Source organism: Asterias rubens, chromosome 1, assembly GCF_902459465.1.
Source record: "Asterias rubens chromosome 1, eAstRub1.3, whole genome shotgun sequence".
Lineage (NCBI taxonomy): Eukaryota > Metazoa > Echinodermata > Asteroidea > Forcipulatida > Asteriidae > Asterias > Asterias rubens.
Genome location: NC_047062.1, coordinates 4071760 through 4092431, shown reverse-complemented (window position 1 = coordinate 4092431; position 20672 = coordinate 4071760). Strand labels below are relative to the sequence as shown.

Genomic DNA, 20672 nt, shown 5'->3' with positions numbered 1-20672 from the left:
TTCCTCAGCAAAATTTGCAAGTTTGTGTAACACGTGTTTGTTTTGTTTTCCAATCCAATTTAAACATTTTGCCCTTTTCAAAATCTAGTCTACGCCTTGTGGAAACGAACGTTTTCAGATCAACGAAGCCTACTCTGATACTAGCTGAGGGGCCAATTTCATAGAACCAATTGGCTTAAGCACGAAAATAGCTCGCTTATTTTACACATGTTGGCCAAAATTTCATGCAATAACATTGCTTGTGACTGGTATTTAGCTGTTGTTTACTTAGCATACGAATTGAGTGGATTCTTGGCCGGTAATATGATTTTACTAAGCAATGATTTATTTGCTTAAGCAAAATTTTGTGCTTAAGCAGCTCTATGAAATTGGGCCGAGGGCTCTGCTCAAATCTTGCGGTTGCGGTGTTGAGAGAAGGGCCGAACCACTTTATCTCGCTGGTTGTTTTTTATTAGCACTAGAGGGCGCCCTTCCATATTGGAAATAAAACATGGCGCCCCCCAATCCAGCAAGTGAAACAGATCTGTATGAAATACTCGGTGTCCTTCTAGAGGCTACTCCAGTCGAGGTAAGTAAATTTATATATTACAATGGCTGCAGAAGAATCAGCATTGTATTGGCTCAGTGGTTTCTTCCCTGCCATTCACCTCCCGACTCTGTGGACTCCGGTTCGAATCTCGGACTGGAGAGGACCGAGTGGATCATCCACTCGGTCCACTGGATCGATGTGTGGTGGGCGCAATCTTTGGAGATGGTCTCTTTTGAAGTTCGCGCAAGCTGGCATTTTCTTACGTTGCTTGTTTCCTGATCCTTGCATGATTTGAAAATTTGCGCAGAAGTAGCTCGGGCGCTAACTTTGAACACCGCGCAATGTATGTTTGTTATTTAATATAACCAAGGTAAATACAGACCGTGTCTTCACTTACAATATATATTATTATTAGCCCCACTTCTGTGGCCAAGGCAGCAGCCTTGGCCACACATGTGGGGCTATTATAATATTAGTGAAGACTTCATTACTTCAACCTAGACCCAGTGACTAAGCTAAGGCGCTAGATTCCTTTTTTCGAAAAATGGAATCTAGCGCCCCAGTCACTGGGTCTAACTTTAATTTTAAACCTTTGTCGGATCGTGCTTGCCGTGTGTGAAGTGTTATATTTAGTATTAGAAATTAAACTGAGTGATAGAACTTACTTAGAAGTATGATATGAAGGCAGTTTTTACCTGATGTCGAGATAGTTTAAATTAAAAGGATAAGTTAAATTCAATAGTCAGTACAGAGTCTAACCCATATTTCCGTTATTCAGTGCATTGTCATTTTTCGTAGAATTGTCAGAATTGTACGCACCATTCTTCTCAGTCAGCGTCTGCCATGATGTTACAGCACTGCGTCAATGAAATCAACATATGGAGACACTCCTAGAGTCCTAGCCTAGGTTAGAAATAAATTATTTGCCAAGTCATTAAAAAGTAAAAAAAAAAAAGTTAACTGAATATCATGACTTCAAACTTATGTTCCCAAAATTGATTTATTTAGCAATTTATTTTCCTTTGAAAATATCAGCGAAACTACGACTGTAAATAATAAAATTAGCACCTGTCAATAGAAATATTTTTTTTTTGGCAACTTAGAGAGTCTTGTGCGTAGATTATTTTTAGACACGTTACAAGTCCCGCGGGTAAGGCGTTTTGGTCGCATTAGCTGCCAAAGTTTTCAATTCTTGCCATGGCAGGAACTTCTAGCTATGCACAGAAAATAAAATCTGGCAACGGCGCAAATTCGTGCTATTACACGAATAACGGAAATACGGGTTAGACTCTACTGTTAGTTAGAAGGAAAAGTGTCCGTATGGCGCCACCACTTTTTCATTGGATATGAAATATATAGTAGGCCTAGTATCTAATTTACCACAATGACAATGTCAAAATATCCTGAAAAAGTGGTGGACCATACGGAAAGTTATCCCTTTAGTAGCATTATGCTGGATTTTTACTTGTGTCGGGCTGGAGCATTTCTTTTGCTCAAAGACTTTGAGAATATTTAAAAACAGGGTTTCCCCATCATCATGTCCTGGACATTATCCAGGACTCTTGAACAAACTTTCATTGTCTGCTCAGATTGATATTAATTTGGAAAGTAAGTCCAGAGGCCTGTTGATTTATTCTCCCTCCAATCTAAAACACCCCCCCCCCCTACAGCGGTACTACTATACTATTGTTTTCTAAATGTCCGAGCATCAATCTTCAAAGATTCACCTTCTAGTAGTAGTTTTACTTTGAGTCCTCTCTGCAAAATTGTAGGCTATGTCATTCAAAATACCTCAAGTTGGAAGTCAACAACCCCCTACCCTAGGTCACAATTGGGCAAGATTTTTAATCAGGCTCTCAAATCAGTCTAATTTAGAATATTCTGAGGGCAAACAAAACCATAAATATACCTTGCAAAGCTCCCCAAAGACAGACGCGATGATAATAAAAAAAGACAGGGAATTGTTTAGTGGTTCGTGTCACTTTCTAGTTCCAGCTGCGCAATTTTTATTTGTGTAGGCAAACTTCAGTACAAAAATTGCCCTCAAGCAAGTTTTTCAACTTCAGTTCAAAAATTGCCCTCAAGCAAGTTGTTTTTAATTGGCTTCACAACATTAAAAAAAAGGCCATCTTGAAATATTGCTCCCATTCAACTTTTCATTTTGAATCTCATGCACTTTGAATTATAACACAGGTATGAACTAATGTACATGTCATGTGATACCAGCTGTTTTCATAAGTGAAATAAGGATCTGTTTCATCACCTCTATCCAAACATTTTTCCACAACAGATCAAGAAAGCTTACAGGAAGAAAGCTCTAACGTGCCATCCGGACAAAAATCCAGACAACCCTGCAGCAGGTAAAGTTAAACAAATCTGTGAATATAAAACTAGTTGGGCCCAATGATTTCCCTTGTAAAGCATGCAGAGCAAAATGCAATGCGAAGTGTATTAGTTGGTACTCAAAGATCATCAAGCAAGACACTGGAAACAGCTCCCTCTGAAGTGACTTAGTTTTCGAGAAAGAAGTTATTTTCCATGAATTTGATTTTGAGACCTCAGATTTAGATTTTTAGGACTGTCTAAAATCAAGCATCTGAAAGGCAAGCACACAACTTTTTGTGATAGGGTGTTTTTTCTTTCATTATTATCTCGCAACTTCGACGACCGATTCAGCTCAAATTTTCACAGGTTTGTTATTTTATGCATACATGTATGTTGAGATACAACAAGTGAGAAGACTGGTCTTTGACAATTACCAATAGTGTCCAGTGTCTTTAATATTAGCATTCAGTGTGTACAAAATAAGTTCAGTCTAAATATTTTGCTATGCAAACATTTCTAGCTGAAAACAGTCCCTGAGTCCTAAATATATTCTTTCGTAACCTAATATAAATGTATATTTTTTTTATATATTTTGTTTTAATATAATAGTAATGCTTTTAATGACTATTTTGTAAACTGTGCATTTCGGCTTTTTAGCCGCTGTATTGCAGTGTTTTAATAAATAAACCATGAATAATATTGTTCACATTGACCTTGGAAGGGAGGGGAACAAGGGATCACTGGAACTTAAGGTTAAAACTGTCTAAAACCATTTTTGATAAACCTTTGTTCTTTGGCATTATTTCAAGACATGGACGTTGCACGGAATCCCTGTTTTGAGTCGGAGCACCTCATGTTTCAATTCAATCATAAATTGCACATAGTGTGTATTTATTGTCAAAAGGAATTTTAGTGCTCTAATGTCCAAAAATATGTACAAATTTGACACACTTTTTCCGAAGTGTTTCAAAGGCATCTAAACCTCACATTGATCGCTTAATGTTTTCTCAATTCTCTCAACAGCCAAGCAGTGGGAGGAGCTCTCTAATGCTCTACAAATCCTCACAGATTCTGAAGCAAGAGTAAGTTTCCTTTTACAGAACTGTTACTTCATTTAAAAATTGCACATAACTTCTTTCTGTATCAGTTGATGGAAGGGATGGCATATTAATGTGGGGCCAAGAGCGGTTTATTTTGTTCTGGGTTTAAGTACTCTTTTGCTAATCCTGGCCAGCTTGAAATAGATGGTCTCTGTCCCTAGTTCCCTGCTCTTCCCTCTCCCACCCCGTTTCCCGTCCTTTCCCAATCTACCCTACTCTCTCATCTATTCTTCACATGTTTCTTGTTGTATCCAAACCTTATGTCAGTCATCTTCATTCAGGACCAGTGCTTTAGTTGCCATTATTTAGCATGTATGCCTTCATGTAGTTCTGTGCAACATATTTTTTGTTTCATTTTTCCCTATAACTATAATCTTAATGGCAATTACATGTATTGTTATATTGGTGGCATGGTTGGCTTGTGCGTAAAGCGCTCGCCTCTCACCAAGGTGACCCCGGTTCGATTCAAGGCCAGGGCCATATGTGAGTTAAGTTGTGCGTTGGTTCTCTGCTGTGCGCCGAGGGTTTTCCCAGACCATCCGGTTTTCCTCCCTCGGGAAAAATCAAACACTTTCGATCTTGGCTGTGCTCCGTGGTCATAATGGGTTGATGTGGCTGGCAGCTAAATGCACCCTTGCATGCCTGCTTCTCGAACACGTTGTAGGCGCGTCCTTCGCAATTCAGCTCATAGCTGCGAGTAAGGATGATTAGCCCTCCAAATTATTATTATTATTATTATTATTTCATTTTATCACAGCATGCAAAAGAAAGATCTCATTTTCCTTTGTGCCGGTAACTCCTCGAGCCGGGCTACGTCCCGTAGCCTTAGATCTCAAGGGTCTTTCTCAGGATCCTCGCTGTTCCCAAAAGCGCTGCCTTCTGTAATAGATCTACCCACACATTTGTCCCTATTTCATCTAGATGTTTCCCCAGTGCTTTGGGAATGGTGCCAAGTGCTCCAACCACCACGGGGACTACTTTTACCTTTACCTGCCAAATCTTACGAAGTTCCCTGGCCAGGTCCTGGTACTTCTCGATCTTTTCCATCTCCTTCGAAGCTACCCTTATATCACCTGGCACCGCTATGTCAATGAGATGACACATCTTCTTCGTCTTATCTAATAGCACAACATCCGGACGCCTATGTTGTATAACATGATCGGTCTGAATGTTAAAGTCCCATAGGATCTTGACCTGGTCGTTCTCTACAACTTTCTCCGGAACATGGTCGTACCATTTCGCAAGTACTTTGACACCATACTTCTTACACAGATCCCAGTGAATCACCTTGGCCAGCTTGTCATGTCTTCCTTTGTACTCCGTCTGGGCCATCTTACTGCATTCGCTAACAATATGAAATACAGTCTCCTCTGCTTTGTTGCACATTCTACACATAGGAGAGACGTTTGCTTTCTCTATCCTTGCCTTCATTACATTTGTCCTTAGAGACTGGTCTTGCGCCGCAGTAATCAAGCCCTCTGTTTCCTTCTTTAGTTCTCCACTCTTTAACCAATTCCATGACTTGCTGCTGGCCACTTCCTCAGTACACCTCAAGAACCGGCCATGAAGTGGTTTGTTCCTCCAATCTTGATGTCTTTCCTCCTTCCTTTCCCTCTTGTACTCTTTCGGCCCAACTTCGTCTGCCCTCGTGTACCTTTGTGCAACTTTCAACAAGCTCTCCTCGGTCCTCCTGACATGACAATGCAAGCTTCTGCACTCGATGTTAACACTGTCCGCCACGCTAAGCAACCCCCTTCCGCCCTCTGACCTCGGAAGATAGAGTCTACTAACATTTGACCGCGGGTGTAGCATGCCATGCATGGTCATTAGTTTTATTGTCCTCCTGTCAGTGACATCTAGATCTTCCTTAGTCCACTCGACAATACCCGCACTGTACCTCATCAAAGACACGGCCCATGTGTTAATCGCCTTAATCATGTTCCCCCCGTTTAGTTTAGACTTCAAACATTTCTTTACACGCCTGATGTATTCTGCCTTCAGCCTTACCTTTGATTCCTTGTGAAGGACATGGTCCGATTCAAGTACACCAAGATACCGATAACTCTCCTCCTCACCCAAAGCCCTCAACTGTGCACCATCTGGCAGAGCAATGCCATCGGAATGTACCCTCTTCCCCCTCTTCATGGTCATTGAAGCACATTTCTCCAGACCGAACTGCATCCCAATGTCATCACTGAAAATCCTGACGGTCTGCACCAAAGAGTCGATCTCGGCCTCATTCTTCGCAAACAACTTCAAATCGTCCATAAAAAGCAGATGGTTGATCTTACATCCGTCCTTCTTCATTACATAACCTGCACTCACCTTCCTTAGAATCATCGACAGGGGCATCATCGCAAGAACAAACAGCAGCGGAGACAGAGAGTCACCTTGGAAAATACCTCTTCTTATGCATACCTTGCCCAGATTATCATCGTTGGCTGTCAGATTTGTTCGCCACGTCTTCATGCTCTCACCTAAAAGACGTTTTACTGCATCAGCCACTCCAACCATATCCAGACATTCCATTATCCATGTGTGCGATACCATGTCATACGCCTTCTTGTAGTCAATCCACGCCATTGCCAAATTAGTCTTTCTGCTCCTGCAGTCCTTCAGTACAGCCTTATCGATGATAAGTTGATCCTTCGTACCTCTGGACCGCTTCTTACAGCCTTTCTGCTCCTCCGGAAACAACTGCTGGTCATCCATATGGCGATATAGGTCTTCTGCAATCATACTGGTCAAGAGTTTATACATCACAGGTAAGCACGTGATTGGTCTATAATTACTGGCAATGTTACCTTTCTTGACATCCTTCATGATCAGCACTGTTTTTGCCTCAGTCATCCAAGATGGGACCTTACCCTGTACTAGACAGTCTTGCAATTGTAGGGCCATTCGCTCATGCAAACTACGGAAGTTCTTCAACCAGTACCCATGCACATGGTCCATACCCGGGGCTTTCCAATTTGGCACCTTCTTTATCTGTCTCTTAACCTTGTCCACGTCAATCTGGAACCCTTCTTGCTGTTGTACCCCTCTCAATTCATCTTTCACATCTGTTAGCCATTCCGCTTGTCGGTTGTGTTTCACTGGTTTGTCCCAAATACCACCCCAGAAAGTTTTTGCCTCTGTTGGTCTCGGAACCGCTTGCGTGCTGTCAGCCTTCCCATCCAATTCCTTAAACAACTGACGCTGATTGGTGTTAAATAATCTATTCTGGTGAAATTGTCTAACCCTGTCGTCATACCTCTTCACTTTTGCAGCCTTAGCCTTAACCCTTTGCTTAATCTCCTCTATTACAACACTCACACCCTTACGTTTGACGTTGTACTTTGTCATAATTGTATTCCTTAAGTCTGAACTATTCAATAAACCCTTATTCATTTGTTCTATTCTACTGAGATCTCTTCGCAAATCTTTAATTTGACCCTCCAGCCGACGTTTCCACCATGGTGTACTGTTCCCTTGTTGAGACACCTCTACCCCTAACTTTTCCCCTACTACAACTGCCCCTGCAAAAATAAGACGGTTAGTTTCCGATAAATTATCCGTACTTACCGACCCAAGGACTTTACTTACCACGGCTGACATTTCTGTCAGCCTTTTCCTTGGGACCCGGCGCAAAGCTGGAATACTCCACCCGTTTGACCCCTTCGCCGCTTCCATCACCTCTTGAAGCCTAGCCTTAATCTGCACTTCCTCCTCCGTGAACTCTACGCCCTCCTCATCGTCGATGCCATCATCATCCTGACCATTTCGCAACCCTGGCTGGTTCACCTCATCTTCACTCTGTGAGCTAGCAGCAGCCGCCTCCTCCGGTATTTGGTGGTTAACAATATCTGTTCCATCACTTTCAGCTTGTACTATCCTCCTCATCTCCTCAATTTCCACATTGGTTAACCACTGGTTCCGTTTGATAGTACTTATCTGGTCTGCAAGACGCTGCTCACTAATCTCAAACATTCCTTGATCTTGCCATAGGCTTATCATTCTCCTTCTGTATCCTCTCTTGTCCGGTTCACTCTTAATATAGCAGTCCATCGCAATTTTGTTATCGTTCTTACTCCATTTTCTCCTGGTTCCACCACGAATCCCGTTGTGAGCAGTTTGGATACGATCTGGTAGCACCTGCTCAGGCATACCAACCAGATCGGGTGAAGGACTTCCTCTCTGGGAGTTTGTCACTCTTTCACCGTTGAATTGATGCTCCATAGCACTCATTATTAACATCACAAAATTGTGAGAAAGTTTATAGTTTCAGGGAGAATTACATACAGCAACGCTGTAGAATATCCAACCCTACGAAGACTTAACACTGGTTGTAATCAAGATGTTCCAAAGGACGCGGATGATGCGCGCGTCCATTCACTGATTCAATGCACACGGTGCGGTCTACGTTGTAGAAAGTTTTCCGAATACGAAAAAAATCCAACCTTTTTCCACCCAAAATAGCAACAAGGTGTTAACTAGTTGCCTTCAAACTTACCCTGCGGTGTCTACCAAGTAGTACCAACAAGGAGTTAACTTTTGGTGCAAAACAAACAGCGGGAAACAATATTTATCTTCTATAGAATCGAGAGCCGATCTGAAGCAGTGTTCCTTGTCTCGTCGTCATTATTATTATTATTATTATTATTATTATTATTATTATTATTATTATTATTATTATTATTATTATTATTATTATTATTATTATTATTATTATTATTATTATTATTATTATTATTATTATTATTATTATTATTATTATTATTATTATTATTATTATTATTATTATTATTATTATTATATTATTATTATTATTATTATTATTATTATTATTATTATTATTATTATTATTATTATTATTATTATTATTATTATTATTATTATTATTATTATTATTATTATTATTATTATTATTATTATTATTATTATTATTATTATTATTATTATTATTATTATTATTATTATTATTATTATTATTATTATTATTATTATTGTTATTATTATTAACTTATTATTATTATTATTATTATTATTATTATTATTATTATTATTGCTCTTTGTGAAATGGCAGAATAAAAGTGAGTTAATGTTTCAGGATTATCTTCAATGACCTGATTTTTTGGCTTAATTTTAATAACTCATGTTTTTTTTCTCATTTTCCACAGGCTGCCTATGACAAAGTTTTAAAGGCAAAGAAGGCAACTGAGTTGAGAAACCGGGCTCTCGAGAGTAAACGAAGGAAAGTCAAAGAAGGTCAGTAAACAGTATTTGCAAGTCATTAGACACACAAGGCCTGAAGGCCACTTCAAGTTGTAGGCTACAACTCAACTATTTTTCCACGGGCAGTTGCCACCCACTCCTGAGGCTGAAACAGGGTTACCCCCTTTACAGTCCATATAGGCTTGGGTACCATCCCATGCTAACATTCTATTCAATTTTCATTGAGTCTTCTCTCAAGTTCCCGTTCGTAAGTGTGATGTATCTCCACTGTGAGTCAAGCCCAGTTCTCACAAATGGGCTCCAACGATAATCAAAAGCCCTTGGGAAATGTAATTTTTTTTTAAGCAATTTTTTTTAAGAAGTTATCTTTGCAAAAAAAAATGTGTGGACTTTCCTTCCAATAATGTTTTGAGGACTTGTCAGAATGATCAGTTTTCATCATGAGAAATGCTTTTGAACAATGTAATTGATTTATTTGTGGTATTATTGTTCATTATTTTATTCAAGCTTTAGACACAATGTATGTGTGTATGCGTTGTGTTGACTCCGTTGCAGGATATTGACACATTTTACAATTCTATGTTTTTATTTTAATGCTGTTTATATTTCAACTTGATTCATGCCTTTATAGCATTGGATCAATCCCTTTTGTCAGTAACGACCTTTCATATTCTGACTGATACCACCACATTACTCACATTATTTCCTTTACTCAAAATAAGTTTCTTTCTATTTATAACTTTTTTGAAAATCTTGCCTTACTAAATGTGTTAAATTTGCTTATGAAGTTTTATTAGAGTTAAATTTGCATCGGGGATAAAGAATATTAATATTTTTGGTATTACCCATAGTACAGTTACACCAATGTGTGTAAGCACTGTATACACAGTACTTACCAGAGTTCTGTAAAAAAAATCACAGGCATATTACTCAGTTGGGATTCGAACCCACGACCTTTGCAACTCTAGAGCGGTGTCATACAAACTAGGCCACCAAGATCGCCCGATGGCTAGAGGCAGTTCGAATCCTATGTTTTAGCAGCAGGTACTACAAACGATTTAATAGATGTTAAATTTGCATCAGGGATAAAGAATATATTTTAGTTTTTACCCATAAAGAATGCTCTGTTTGGTTTTCACCCATATACATTTATGAATATGAAGTGTTTGTAATCTGTGATTTTGTTCAATTACAATCTGAAATAATACATTGTTATGAAATATCATTGTTAAAATGCTAGTGTTTTAAATTATCTGTTAAAAGTTTTTACTTGGTGATATTGTCTGTCGGTTTGGTCTCTGGTCTGTGTTTTGGTTATTTTTGTGTACTTCTTGTATTTCAGCAATTGTAAACATTTGCAATTCTACTTTTATTTGAAAATTCATCCTTTTCAATGCTTTGTTTTGGCATTTTATATATAGTTTCTTCTTGCGTTTTAGTTTATTTTGTGTTTAATTACTTGGCTGCTATCTGTAATATAAAGTAAATTTTAAAATAATATATTGACATGGTTTTATAGTTTTTAATGTGAGGTGCTTTGGGGTATTTTACATAAGGGGCCACATAAATTTAATTCCAACAGAGGATCAAAATAACGTTAACAATAGACCGATCCAGTAGACTCCGCTCCGCCCACAACGCAGGTGTGAGCAAGAACACGTGGGGCTCTCCAATGCCTTTCTGCACAACTCTGCCGCGCGCGCCAAGATACGCGCATACATGTCGGACCTTATTTGTCGGACCTTCGTTGCGTTGTGATTGGTCAATACGCAATGGGGCAGAGCTTAATGGATCGGTCTATTGAACAGTAAGAGGAGACTTGGGAATGGGGGCAAAACCAGTTAAGCCAAAGATTGTAGTAGGTATGTCCAGATATTTTACTAATGACAGATTAGACTCTATGTGACCTGAAGTGGATACAGAGGGATGCAACTTATAATGATACATAGGACTAAGCATAGGTTAGTATTATAACAAGACAATATACAACAGATACGTAACAACTATATCAACCAGCAAAATAAAATATCAAAATGACTTTATTGTTGTTATTATTGGTGTCAATTTCAAGATGATGTGATTCAAGCCATGTACTTCTTTCGACAGATCTTGAGGCTAGAGAAGCAGCATACAGAGATGAAACAGTAAGCCAGAGTGATGCAGCACAGAAGTTGGCACGAGTGGTAAGTCAGTTAAAATGCAACCTAATGTATAACCTCTAGCCTTTTCACACTATTCTATTCCCTGGTGGCAACTCCAGGAAGAAGAAAAAACCTGACGGCCCTTTTACACTTGGATCGCTTACCCTTGAGGCTTTACCTTAAGAGGCACTTTTGGTTGGAAAAGGAACATTCGTATCAGCACTTTGCAGAGGGCACCACAGCAAAAGCACAGGGCACCACCACAACTGCCGAGGATGCCGTGTGTTCATTCGAGGCTTTGTCTGCTGTCATCTTGCCAGCCTCTGCCTTTTCATATCTATTTGGAAGACAAAGAGGAGCATATCCACATTGGACATTTCAATGAGAATTAAATTAAACTTGAAATAATAGGAGACTTTCCAACGCTAGGCGGCAGCAGACATACCGGGTAAATTTCCATTGTTTACGTAGTTCTGAACATGCGCATAATTCTGAGAACAATGGATTTACCCGGTAAGTCTGCTGCCCTCTATCGTCCCAGAAAGTCTCCCATTGTAAACTTCCGGGTGCAACATGGTTCTACTGATGACTGAGTATACTAAAGACCAAGTATACTGTTTGAAACATTGTTCGGCGCATTGTAAATATTCATATTATTTTTAAGACAAAACTGGCTCTTTTATTTTATTTTTCAGATCAAGAAGTTACAAGAAGAGGGTTCTAGGGTCCTGGCTGAGGAGCAGAGGCTACTCAAGGAGCAACTCAGGACTGGGAACAGTCAAACACAGGATGGAGGTAAAAAGCAGCTTCCATGCTCTTGCCAAAATGCGTCCATCTTGTAGCTTCAAATGTTATGAGGAACAAAATGTATCATAATTTGGGTATGATCCCTGGATATACAGCAGCATAGCTTGGTTCAAATCCCTCCCAGACTTAAGTCCGACTTGAGTAAACTCAGACTCGAGTCTGACGCGGGATCTTTTGTGATGACTTGGATTCAAGGATTGAGGATTTAGGTTTCAGGTTTCAGGTTTCAGGTTTATTTTCCATACAATTTGTACATGTACAATGTACTGGAAAACTAATTATAGAACTTAATAACAGCCTAGGCTTGTACAGGGTCTGGCCTCTACAAAAAGAACACATATAAATAATAACTTACAATCATGAGTTTTGAAAATAGATAAATAAGCAATATTCAATATGTAGTTTATTTATTGAATAATTTAATTTAATAATTATTCATAACCTGACAAGTCAAGAAATTAAATTTAAAAGAAAACTAACCATCTATAACTTAACAATTTTATTAATATTGAGACATGGCAATTTAAGTAAAAGTTCATAAAGCTCCTAGTTACTGTTAACTTTATTAAGAAGAAGTTTCTTTTTGTAGTACTTCTTACAAATACATCAGCCTTCTTAACTGTACTGTGTTTTCAATTAATGAGTTTTGTTCCTGTAGAGATAAGCATTCTGTCATATATTTCTGTCTGAATAGATGATCCTCCAAGACTTAAAATCAAATGGAAGAGCAAGAAAACTGGTGAGACCAATGGTGGTTATAGTTATGACATCTTATACAAAGCTTTCCAAAAGGTAGGTTGATGTTCAGTGTGAGACAGAGTTCGTTTGTTTACAAAATATAACATTAGTAAAAACTTTCTCCAATTGTTTCAGAGGGAGCAAAAAATCTTCATCTGACAACTTAAAAGTTGGCGATTGTTGTTTGTTGTTTATTTTACGAAATGACAAGTTAAAGTCAATAAGCTCAAAAAGTTAATCTTTTTTAAATTAAGGGATGGGACAATGTTAGTTAAACTTTTTGAAAATGTGTTGGAAAAGTGTTCAAAGGCAATTTGCTTAGAGAGACAGGTAATTTGCTTATAGGGAAGTGTTTCTCCACATGATCAGTACACACTGCATGCAGGAGTTCTATTAAAAACAATGTCTAGTTTTGCTGAAACATTTATCAAAAATCATCAAAATATTATTGTATTAGCTGAGCTAAAGGTTTAACAAGTGAAAACAAGTGCAGAAAAAGTGAAAACATTACCAATAGGAGACTTTGGAACCCTAGGTTCTGCAGACTTACTAGGTACCGTAAATTTATATTGTTTGCGTGGTATAGTTCTGAGCATGCACACATTACTGAGAACAATAGGTTTACCTGGTAAGTCTGCTGCCACCTTGTGTCTCAAAAGACCTCCATTGAAAGATTATTACAATGTCTTTCTTGCATTTGGATAATGAACCTGGTTTGTCTGTCACTGATGCGTAATAATACACAGTTCGTAAATTGTGCCCATTTAGTTGGCCCATTTAATATTTTGTACTTTATTTATTGTTAATCAGTTTGTTATTTCTTTATAGCCTTGGTTATTTTCACTTTCAGTTTTGTTAATTTAGTTTTATTTGAAATTTTAAACTTTATTTATCTTTGTTTTTTTTAATGTTGATTTATTATTTAATGTATGCTTTTAGTATATATTTACAGTTTATTTTTACAGTCTTGATAGTACATATGCTTATTTGTTTCTTTTCCCAATTGTATTTTCTTTTTTAATTTGTAATGTTTGCTTTAATTTTCTTTCCAAATATGTTTCTATTTTTATTGTTAACTAAGTACATACATATTTTAAAGGCGATATGGATATTTTTTTGTATTATCCTTTCCTGTAATCGGTGGTTCGTTCGCTGTTGGTTTGATCAATAATTAAATAAATAAGTTAATTAATAAATAAATAACAAAAGTCCACCAAGGTTTGTCCACTGGCAAGACACAATCTCCACTAAGTTTCCCTCTTATTTTTCCCTTTCAGTACGGCCCAATAGCCAACCTCCTTGTGTCAAGCAGAAAGAATGGAAGTGCCGTTGTAGAATTTGGAACGTCTAAAGCAGCAGTAAGTGTATTCTTTTACAGTTGGCCAGAAGATATACTACCCAAATATTGCCTCAAGTGCCTCCAAATACACAAAATGTCATCTCATGGATCAATGTTTGTGGATAAAAGCAGCATAATACATTTCAAATTCCTTAAAAAAGTATATCATTTGGAAGACAGACAGTACATCATATCAGCTGCATCATTTTTGACATTTTTGTTTTCTTCAACATTATCTTGTTGGTACTTCATTGCATCACACTCGTTCTGCATGCCCACATTTTGTGTTTTTTTTACACCGAAGCTGCCATTTGTTTGTGTGTTGTTATTTTTTTTCTATAAATCTGTTTACTATAATAATATTTGTAATTACTACTAGTTCTTACAATAACGTATCAATGTGCTGTGAATTGGAGCCTTGGTCACTTGGCCAAAACATTCATTGTTAATCTTTCTAAGCTCCCTAGGAAGTATACAGCCCCAGGAAATTCATTTCTTATGTCAGAAACTATGAGTTACGAGAAGACCACACTCTTTGAAGATCATATGTAAAAGCCAAGTCCAATTGTTAAACTTTTCTCGTATAAGTCAGGGAAAAATTAGCTCAATGCAAATCCCATGGGCTTCTGGTAATCAGTAGTTAAATGTCTGTCGCGGTGATAGCGTTCCGAATCTCCCCGCGATTTAGTGCTCTCAGGACTCACTGCCACAACTCAACTATCTCACCGCGGCAGACCATTAACGACTTGTTCACAAGTCTAGGTAATCAGTGGTGCCAGTTTGTGTAAAGTTAACTTAGCTTACAGTGAGTCAGTGATATCAAACTTACAAACGGGGTAGGGTGTGTACAATTTGATCCACTTGTTAACTTTTGGAAACCAACTTTGTTGATACACGCAGTTTTAAACTGTGGTCTTTGCCATTGTTTTGAAATAAATTCAATATTACTGTTTGTGCATTCGTAGGAACTTGCAGTAAGGAATGAGATAGGGCTAAGCAGTAACCCACTGCAGCTATCATGGTTGTCTGGTCAGCCGACTGTCTCAAGAGTTTCACAAGGATCAGATGATTTGTTAACACAGGTAATGACATTGTTAAATCCATTCATGATGTTCCTCCCATTTTTATCGTATTTCCTACTTTTTTGTTCAGAAAAAATCTGCAGAATTGTTATTAAATAGCATGAAATATCTGTTAAAGGCTAAACCATGTACATCCTTTATTCTCAATATAAATGTTCTACTTTTAGGAAATATATATTCCAGTAAATATTAAAAAAACCAAAATGAAAACAGAAACTATGCTTAACTTAAACACACTGGACACCTTTGGTAAATGTCAAAGACCAGTCTTCTCACTTGGTGTATCTCAATGCACTAAATAACAAACCTGTGAAAATTTGAACTCAATTGGTCGTTGAAGTTGTGAGATAATAATGGAAGAAAAAATACCCTTGTCACACGAAGTTGTGTGCTTTCAGATGCTTGATTTCGAGACCTCAAAACCTAATTCTGAGGTCTCGAAATCAAATACGTGGAAAATTCCTTCTTTCTCGAAAACTACGTTACTTCAGAGAGAGCCATTTCTCCCAGTGTGTTATACTATCAACAGCTCTCCATTGCTTGTTACCAGAAGTAAGTTTTTATGCTAACAATTATTTGAATAATTACCAATAGTGTCCGGTGCCTTTAAATCTCCCTGATTGTGAAAAAAATGTCCCTATTATGTTGAATGTACATGTAATTCTAAATATCTCCCGATTATTGGAGTAACTGGATTGTGTGCGTGTGGTTTCGGGACGGTTCTTTCGCACCTAGAATGTGCCCAAAGTAACCTTTGTTGATCTTTCTCTTTCAGCAATCTGTAAGCGCCACCGAATCAGACTTTGAATCCTTAGTCTTGGAGAAGATGAGAAATGCGCAGCAACAAAAGAAGACATCGAATGTTAAACCAAACTCTGACAAGGCAAGAACTTCTCCAGATGGGTCCGAGAGCAACATCACTACCTCCTGTGATTCAGAGTCAACTCCTAAAACATTTTCTGAGGAATCGTCACCATCTGTTTGTTCTCCAATGAGCTCTGAACGAAAGGAGAAGAGCCAATCCAACGGTAGTTTTAAAACACCTTCATCAACTGGAGGTGAAGCGAAGGACTATGAAAGTTTAGTGTTGATGAGAATGAGGCAAGCCCAGGAAAGGCAGAGACTTATAGAGCAGATGGCAAAAGAAGATGCTCAGGACTCATAGCTAATCCATAGGGAGGGAAATAAATAGTGTCTTAAAGCGTGGGTTATGCTCTAAAGGTTACAGGCCTGGTACTCCACGAAGGCTTTGAAGGTGATTACCTTCATGCCCCCTGGTCATTGTCTTGGCCTTGGTGCCCTTGAAATGCTCCAGTAAAAATTTACAATTTCCTCATAAGGTGCCCTTAACAGAGGAGAAAAATGCCCTGGTGCTCTTACCCTTTCAAAAACGAAGCATACAGGCCCAAGGTTGGGTCACAGATTGACAAGTACTCCCTAAATTAATTACTATAAAACTTACTTTGTGAGCACTGCAGCTATTAATAGTATAAACTGTTTTGTGAAAGGATTCCCCATGAAGTAAAAAGGTTTGGATAATTTGTTACCCCAAAAATATTTGAATCTGAGAAAGGATTCAAGCATTAATCGTTTCACAGATTTCTGAGGATTGGTGTCCGTTTTCTAATGCTGCGGCCATATATGAAGTTGGTACTCGATGCCTAATTGCTTTTATTTTTATCTTGGATGAACGGCCATGTTGTTTGGAGATAAAAAAAAGTCTAAAAGAATTGAAAGAGATTTGTATTCATTATGTTTGATGTGTTTGTTTATGGAACATGCACTCCTACAAGAAGCTGGCTTGATGTATGAGTTTAGATGTTAGGCTTTTTGATAAAACCTTTCCAGCCACTTCATTTTCAATACTGATAACTTTTTGCTTGTAATCTTGTCTCACTAAGGAAGTACCAGCCGTGGAGGGCATAAAGTGGAGTTTCTTATCAATTCTTAGCCTTGTCCAAGGACGGTGGCACTATTGCCTGGGAAAAGGTTTGCACTGCTCAAGTGGCGTTCACCAATGGTATGGCTGCATCAATTCAATTCATCTTTCCTAAACCTTTCCTTGATTCAATTCAACTTTTCTTCATTCAATTCATCTTTGGGATGTCGTGGCCGAGCGGATATGAGAACCAAACTCAAGCTCTTGTGTTTCTGTTCAGCATAGTGTGGGTTCAAGTTCCGGTCGCGACACTTGTGTCCCTGAGCAAGACACTTGCAAGAAACTATAATTGCTTTTCTCCACTCGGGGTTAAATGGCTACCTGTGAGGGCAGAGATGGTTCTTGTGATCGATTTAGCTTAGTGTGCTACATATTTAACAGCTTAGGCTGTATACTCCCCAGGGAGCTGAGAGTGTTTAAGGAATGAATTAAATGGTCCAGTGACCATGGGTAATAATGTTGGAAGTGCTTTGAGGCGTCCTTCAGGTGTATGAAGCAGTATATAAAAAACTATTCTTATTATTTTCCTAAATCTTTCCTCATTTCACTTCATCTTTCCTAAAGCTTAAACAACAACAAATTCAAATAAGAGCACCATTGTTTATTAATAAATAATCAAATTTATTATGAAACTTCTTAAAATAAAAATATCAGAAGATTTCAACGATTTAGAGTAGAAAAATTAACACAAAATGAGCACAAACTCAATGGACTAAAAATGATAACAAAACTTACCACCCAAAAAGTTGAAAAAACAAGTTAAGTTTGTGGATAACTATGGAGTTCTGAGCTTGATGTCACAAATCACTAAGATTTGAATTATGATGAGTTGTCAATAATTGCCATGGTGATTTGTTCTATGACATCACACTTTGCTTAGCGATAAAGGTTGAGTTGCAGCTCTCTCTGAAATTGAGCACTGGTTGACTAGCTAAGCATTACTCTTGAGAGTTTGGTAAGAGTACGCTGATCAAAAGTTGTTCTGCGCTAGCTTTTCTCATGTCTAAAGCGATTCACAAGATGTTTCCATAGGGCTGCCACAAACTTATTTGAAAACCTGCTCCATTACTGACCAACCAATCAAGCAAATATTTTGTTCGAATTGCATGCCGACATGCACAAATTTTGACTTTACAAACAAATGCACATAAGAGCATTTAAAACCAAGATAAACACCAAGTAAACAAAATCCAAAGACCTTGTTTCAGTTTAGCTTGCGTTGGCCATACTACCATAATTTGTGGCCAGAATACCCACGCAATTTTGATATCCTGGGGAGAACCCTGGTCACAAGCCGTGTCCGAACCAATAAACTTCTGCAACGGCAGTGGCTACAATGATGATGAAAAATACAACTGTTTGACATTTCCCCGTTGAGGCCATTAATACGGACAGGGTAATATTAAATAACAAATCTGTGCTCATCTTACTGTGAACAGAGCATGAATTTCTTTAGTACACATATTTTATGTGAATTTAGTGTATAGGTATCTGAAGAGTTCAAAATTAAAGCCACTTATCCTTGGGCCTATAAAAAAAAGACTAAACCAAGTCCAGTCATTAAATGTTGTTAAACTTGGTTTCTAATGGCAATAAGCCACTTCGGAGTTCCAGCTGCGCATGTCTGTTACTGCTGACAACGGACTTTGTCTATCTCCCGTGACCTTTTGACAATACCAGGGTCCAATGGCTTTAAATTTGCTAAAAGTGGCAGTTAAAAAAAAAAAGAAGATATTTACAGAGTCAAATGACTTCCATTTTGTTGATGTAAAATACGAATTGTGATCAGGTTCCTACGATTTTACGACAAGACAAAGCCTAGAGTTGGTTCCATTTTTTGGATGATTCATGGTCCAACACATGGAGTTGCTTTATGGTATAAATGGTGTGCCCTCTGACCTCTGAGTTAAACCAAAACATTACACTTTGGTGTGTGCACTCGCCATATATTGCATAAATTTGGATTATTAGTGACCTCATGGGTCAGATTGCTTTGAACTACATGTTTGTGACCTTTGACATCACTTCGAAAAAATTATGTGCATACCGTCGCGCTCATTGTCCTAATAGAGTTTTTCCTCATGAAAGTAGGGAGAAAGTTACAAGTCTCCAACTTGACTAAAAAATGGTTTAAAATATCATTTTATTTGATACCCTTTTCAATGTAAACATTTATGAACCAAGTAAAAATCATTTCAGATTTGCGTTGTCAGATTTACGTTGTTTAACTTGAGTGAATGGGAGCCCATCCATCGGTATGACATCAACTATTCAATTCTAGTTTATGGATGGCACTAGAAGCATTCTGTTGAGTGTTGATTTGAAACAAAAGAAACATAGATTTGAACATCATCAGCATAGCAATGACAACTAATGTGAAGGTGATCAATCACATCCCTGAGAGTTCGCTCAAATATATAACATTGGCCCACCAACGGAGCCTTGTGGGATGCCACAGTTCAAGGAAGCAAACTCTTTTGGGGATTTAAAAAAAAAAAATACACTTCAGGGTAATGAACACCATTTTAGAAGAGACCTTTCCCCCCATACAACCTCTATAGGTCACAAAATTTGACCTTGGAGCCCTTCTTCAAGTCATGTAAGCTTTTAAAATGGTCCCTAGAAAAAAGGCGTCAACATTCTTTTTCGTTAGAATGGCCGCCACATTTAGTCAAAGAGCAAACAGTAAAAGATAAACCCAGAAGAAAATCTGTAATAATTAAACAGAGTGATGATCACATCAACACCGATAAATAAAACTGAACGAAAGTTCAAATTAATATTTTAAACAAAAGTGACAAGAAATATAGGGCTTAAAAAAAATTCAATGAAAGAATTTCCAAACAAACTTCAAAAGATAAACCAAGATATAAACCCAATGGCAACGGTATTAATAAACAATTGAAATTGTTTGCAAAGATATTCAATGGGAAAACACAGCATTGCCGTCACATAGTTGCCAACTCTCTCTGATACTGCAGAAAGTTCCCAGAAAAAAAACCCCCAATCTTTCCATGTTCTGATTAAAAAAAAAATGACAATCTCCCCAAGTATGAAAACTTTTCCCTGTAGTTTTATATTGAATGTCATTCTAAATGTCTCCCTGATTGGTGTACAATATCTCCCAGATTGCAAGATGCTAATGTTGGCAGCTCTGGCGACTGTGTCACTGTGGTCAAAGTGGCTAGACTGTAGGACTTGTAGCATGTGTTTGTCACAATTCTAACCCAAAACGAGCTTATAGGGGCAGCCACTGTGGTGGCGGACGTGAGCCTATAGCCTCATTTTGGGTAAGAATTATGACATCATGCATGAATATTAAGAGAGGCCTATGAAAAGGTTGTGAATAATTCCTGGCAAGCTAAAACAATAATCGGTAACAAGCTAGTTACTGAAGCACAATTTACTGATTTTTGCAGTTCACTAATCATAGATGTTTGTATGAGAGAGATTGGCTG

General features: G+C 38.0%; 1 protein-coding gene across 1 annotated transcript; it reads left to right on the top strand.

The window, feature by feature from the left end:
* Positions 1–475: 475 nt before the first annotated feature.
* Positions 476–18881, top strand: LOC117289103 (dnaJ homolog subfamily C member 17-like). The gene is made up of 10 exons (XM_033770073.1): positions 476–568; positions 2820–2889; positions 3878–3936; positions 9114–9201; positions 11275–11351; positions 12005–12104; positions 12811–12908; positions 14132–14212; positions 15159–15275; positions 16051–18881. Exons 1-10 carry the CDS (start codon positions 491–493, stop codon positions 16438–16440), a joined length of 1158 nt encoding a protein of 385 aa, XP_033625964.1. The 5' UTR covers positions 476–490; the 3' UTR covers positions 16441–18881.
* Positions 18882–20672: the final 1791 nt, after the last annotated feature.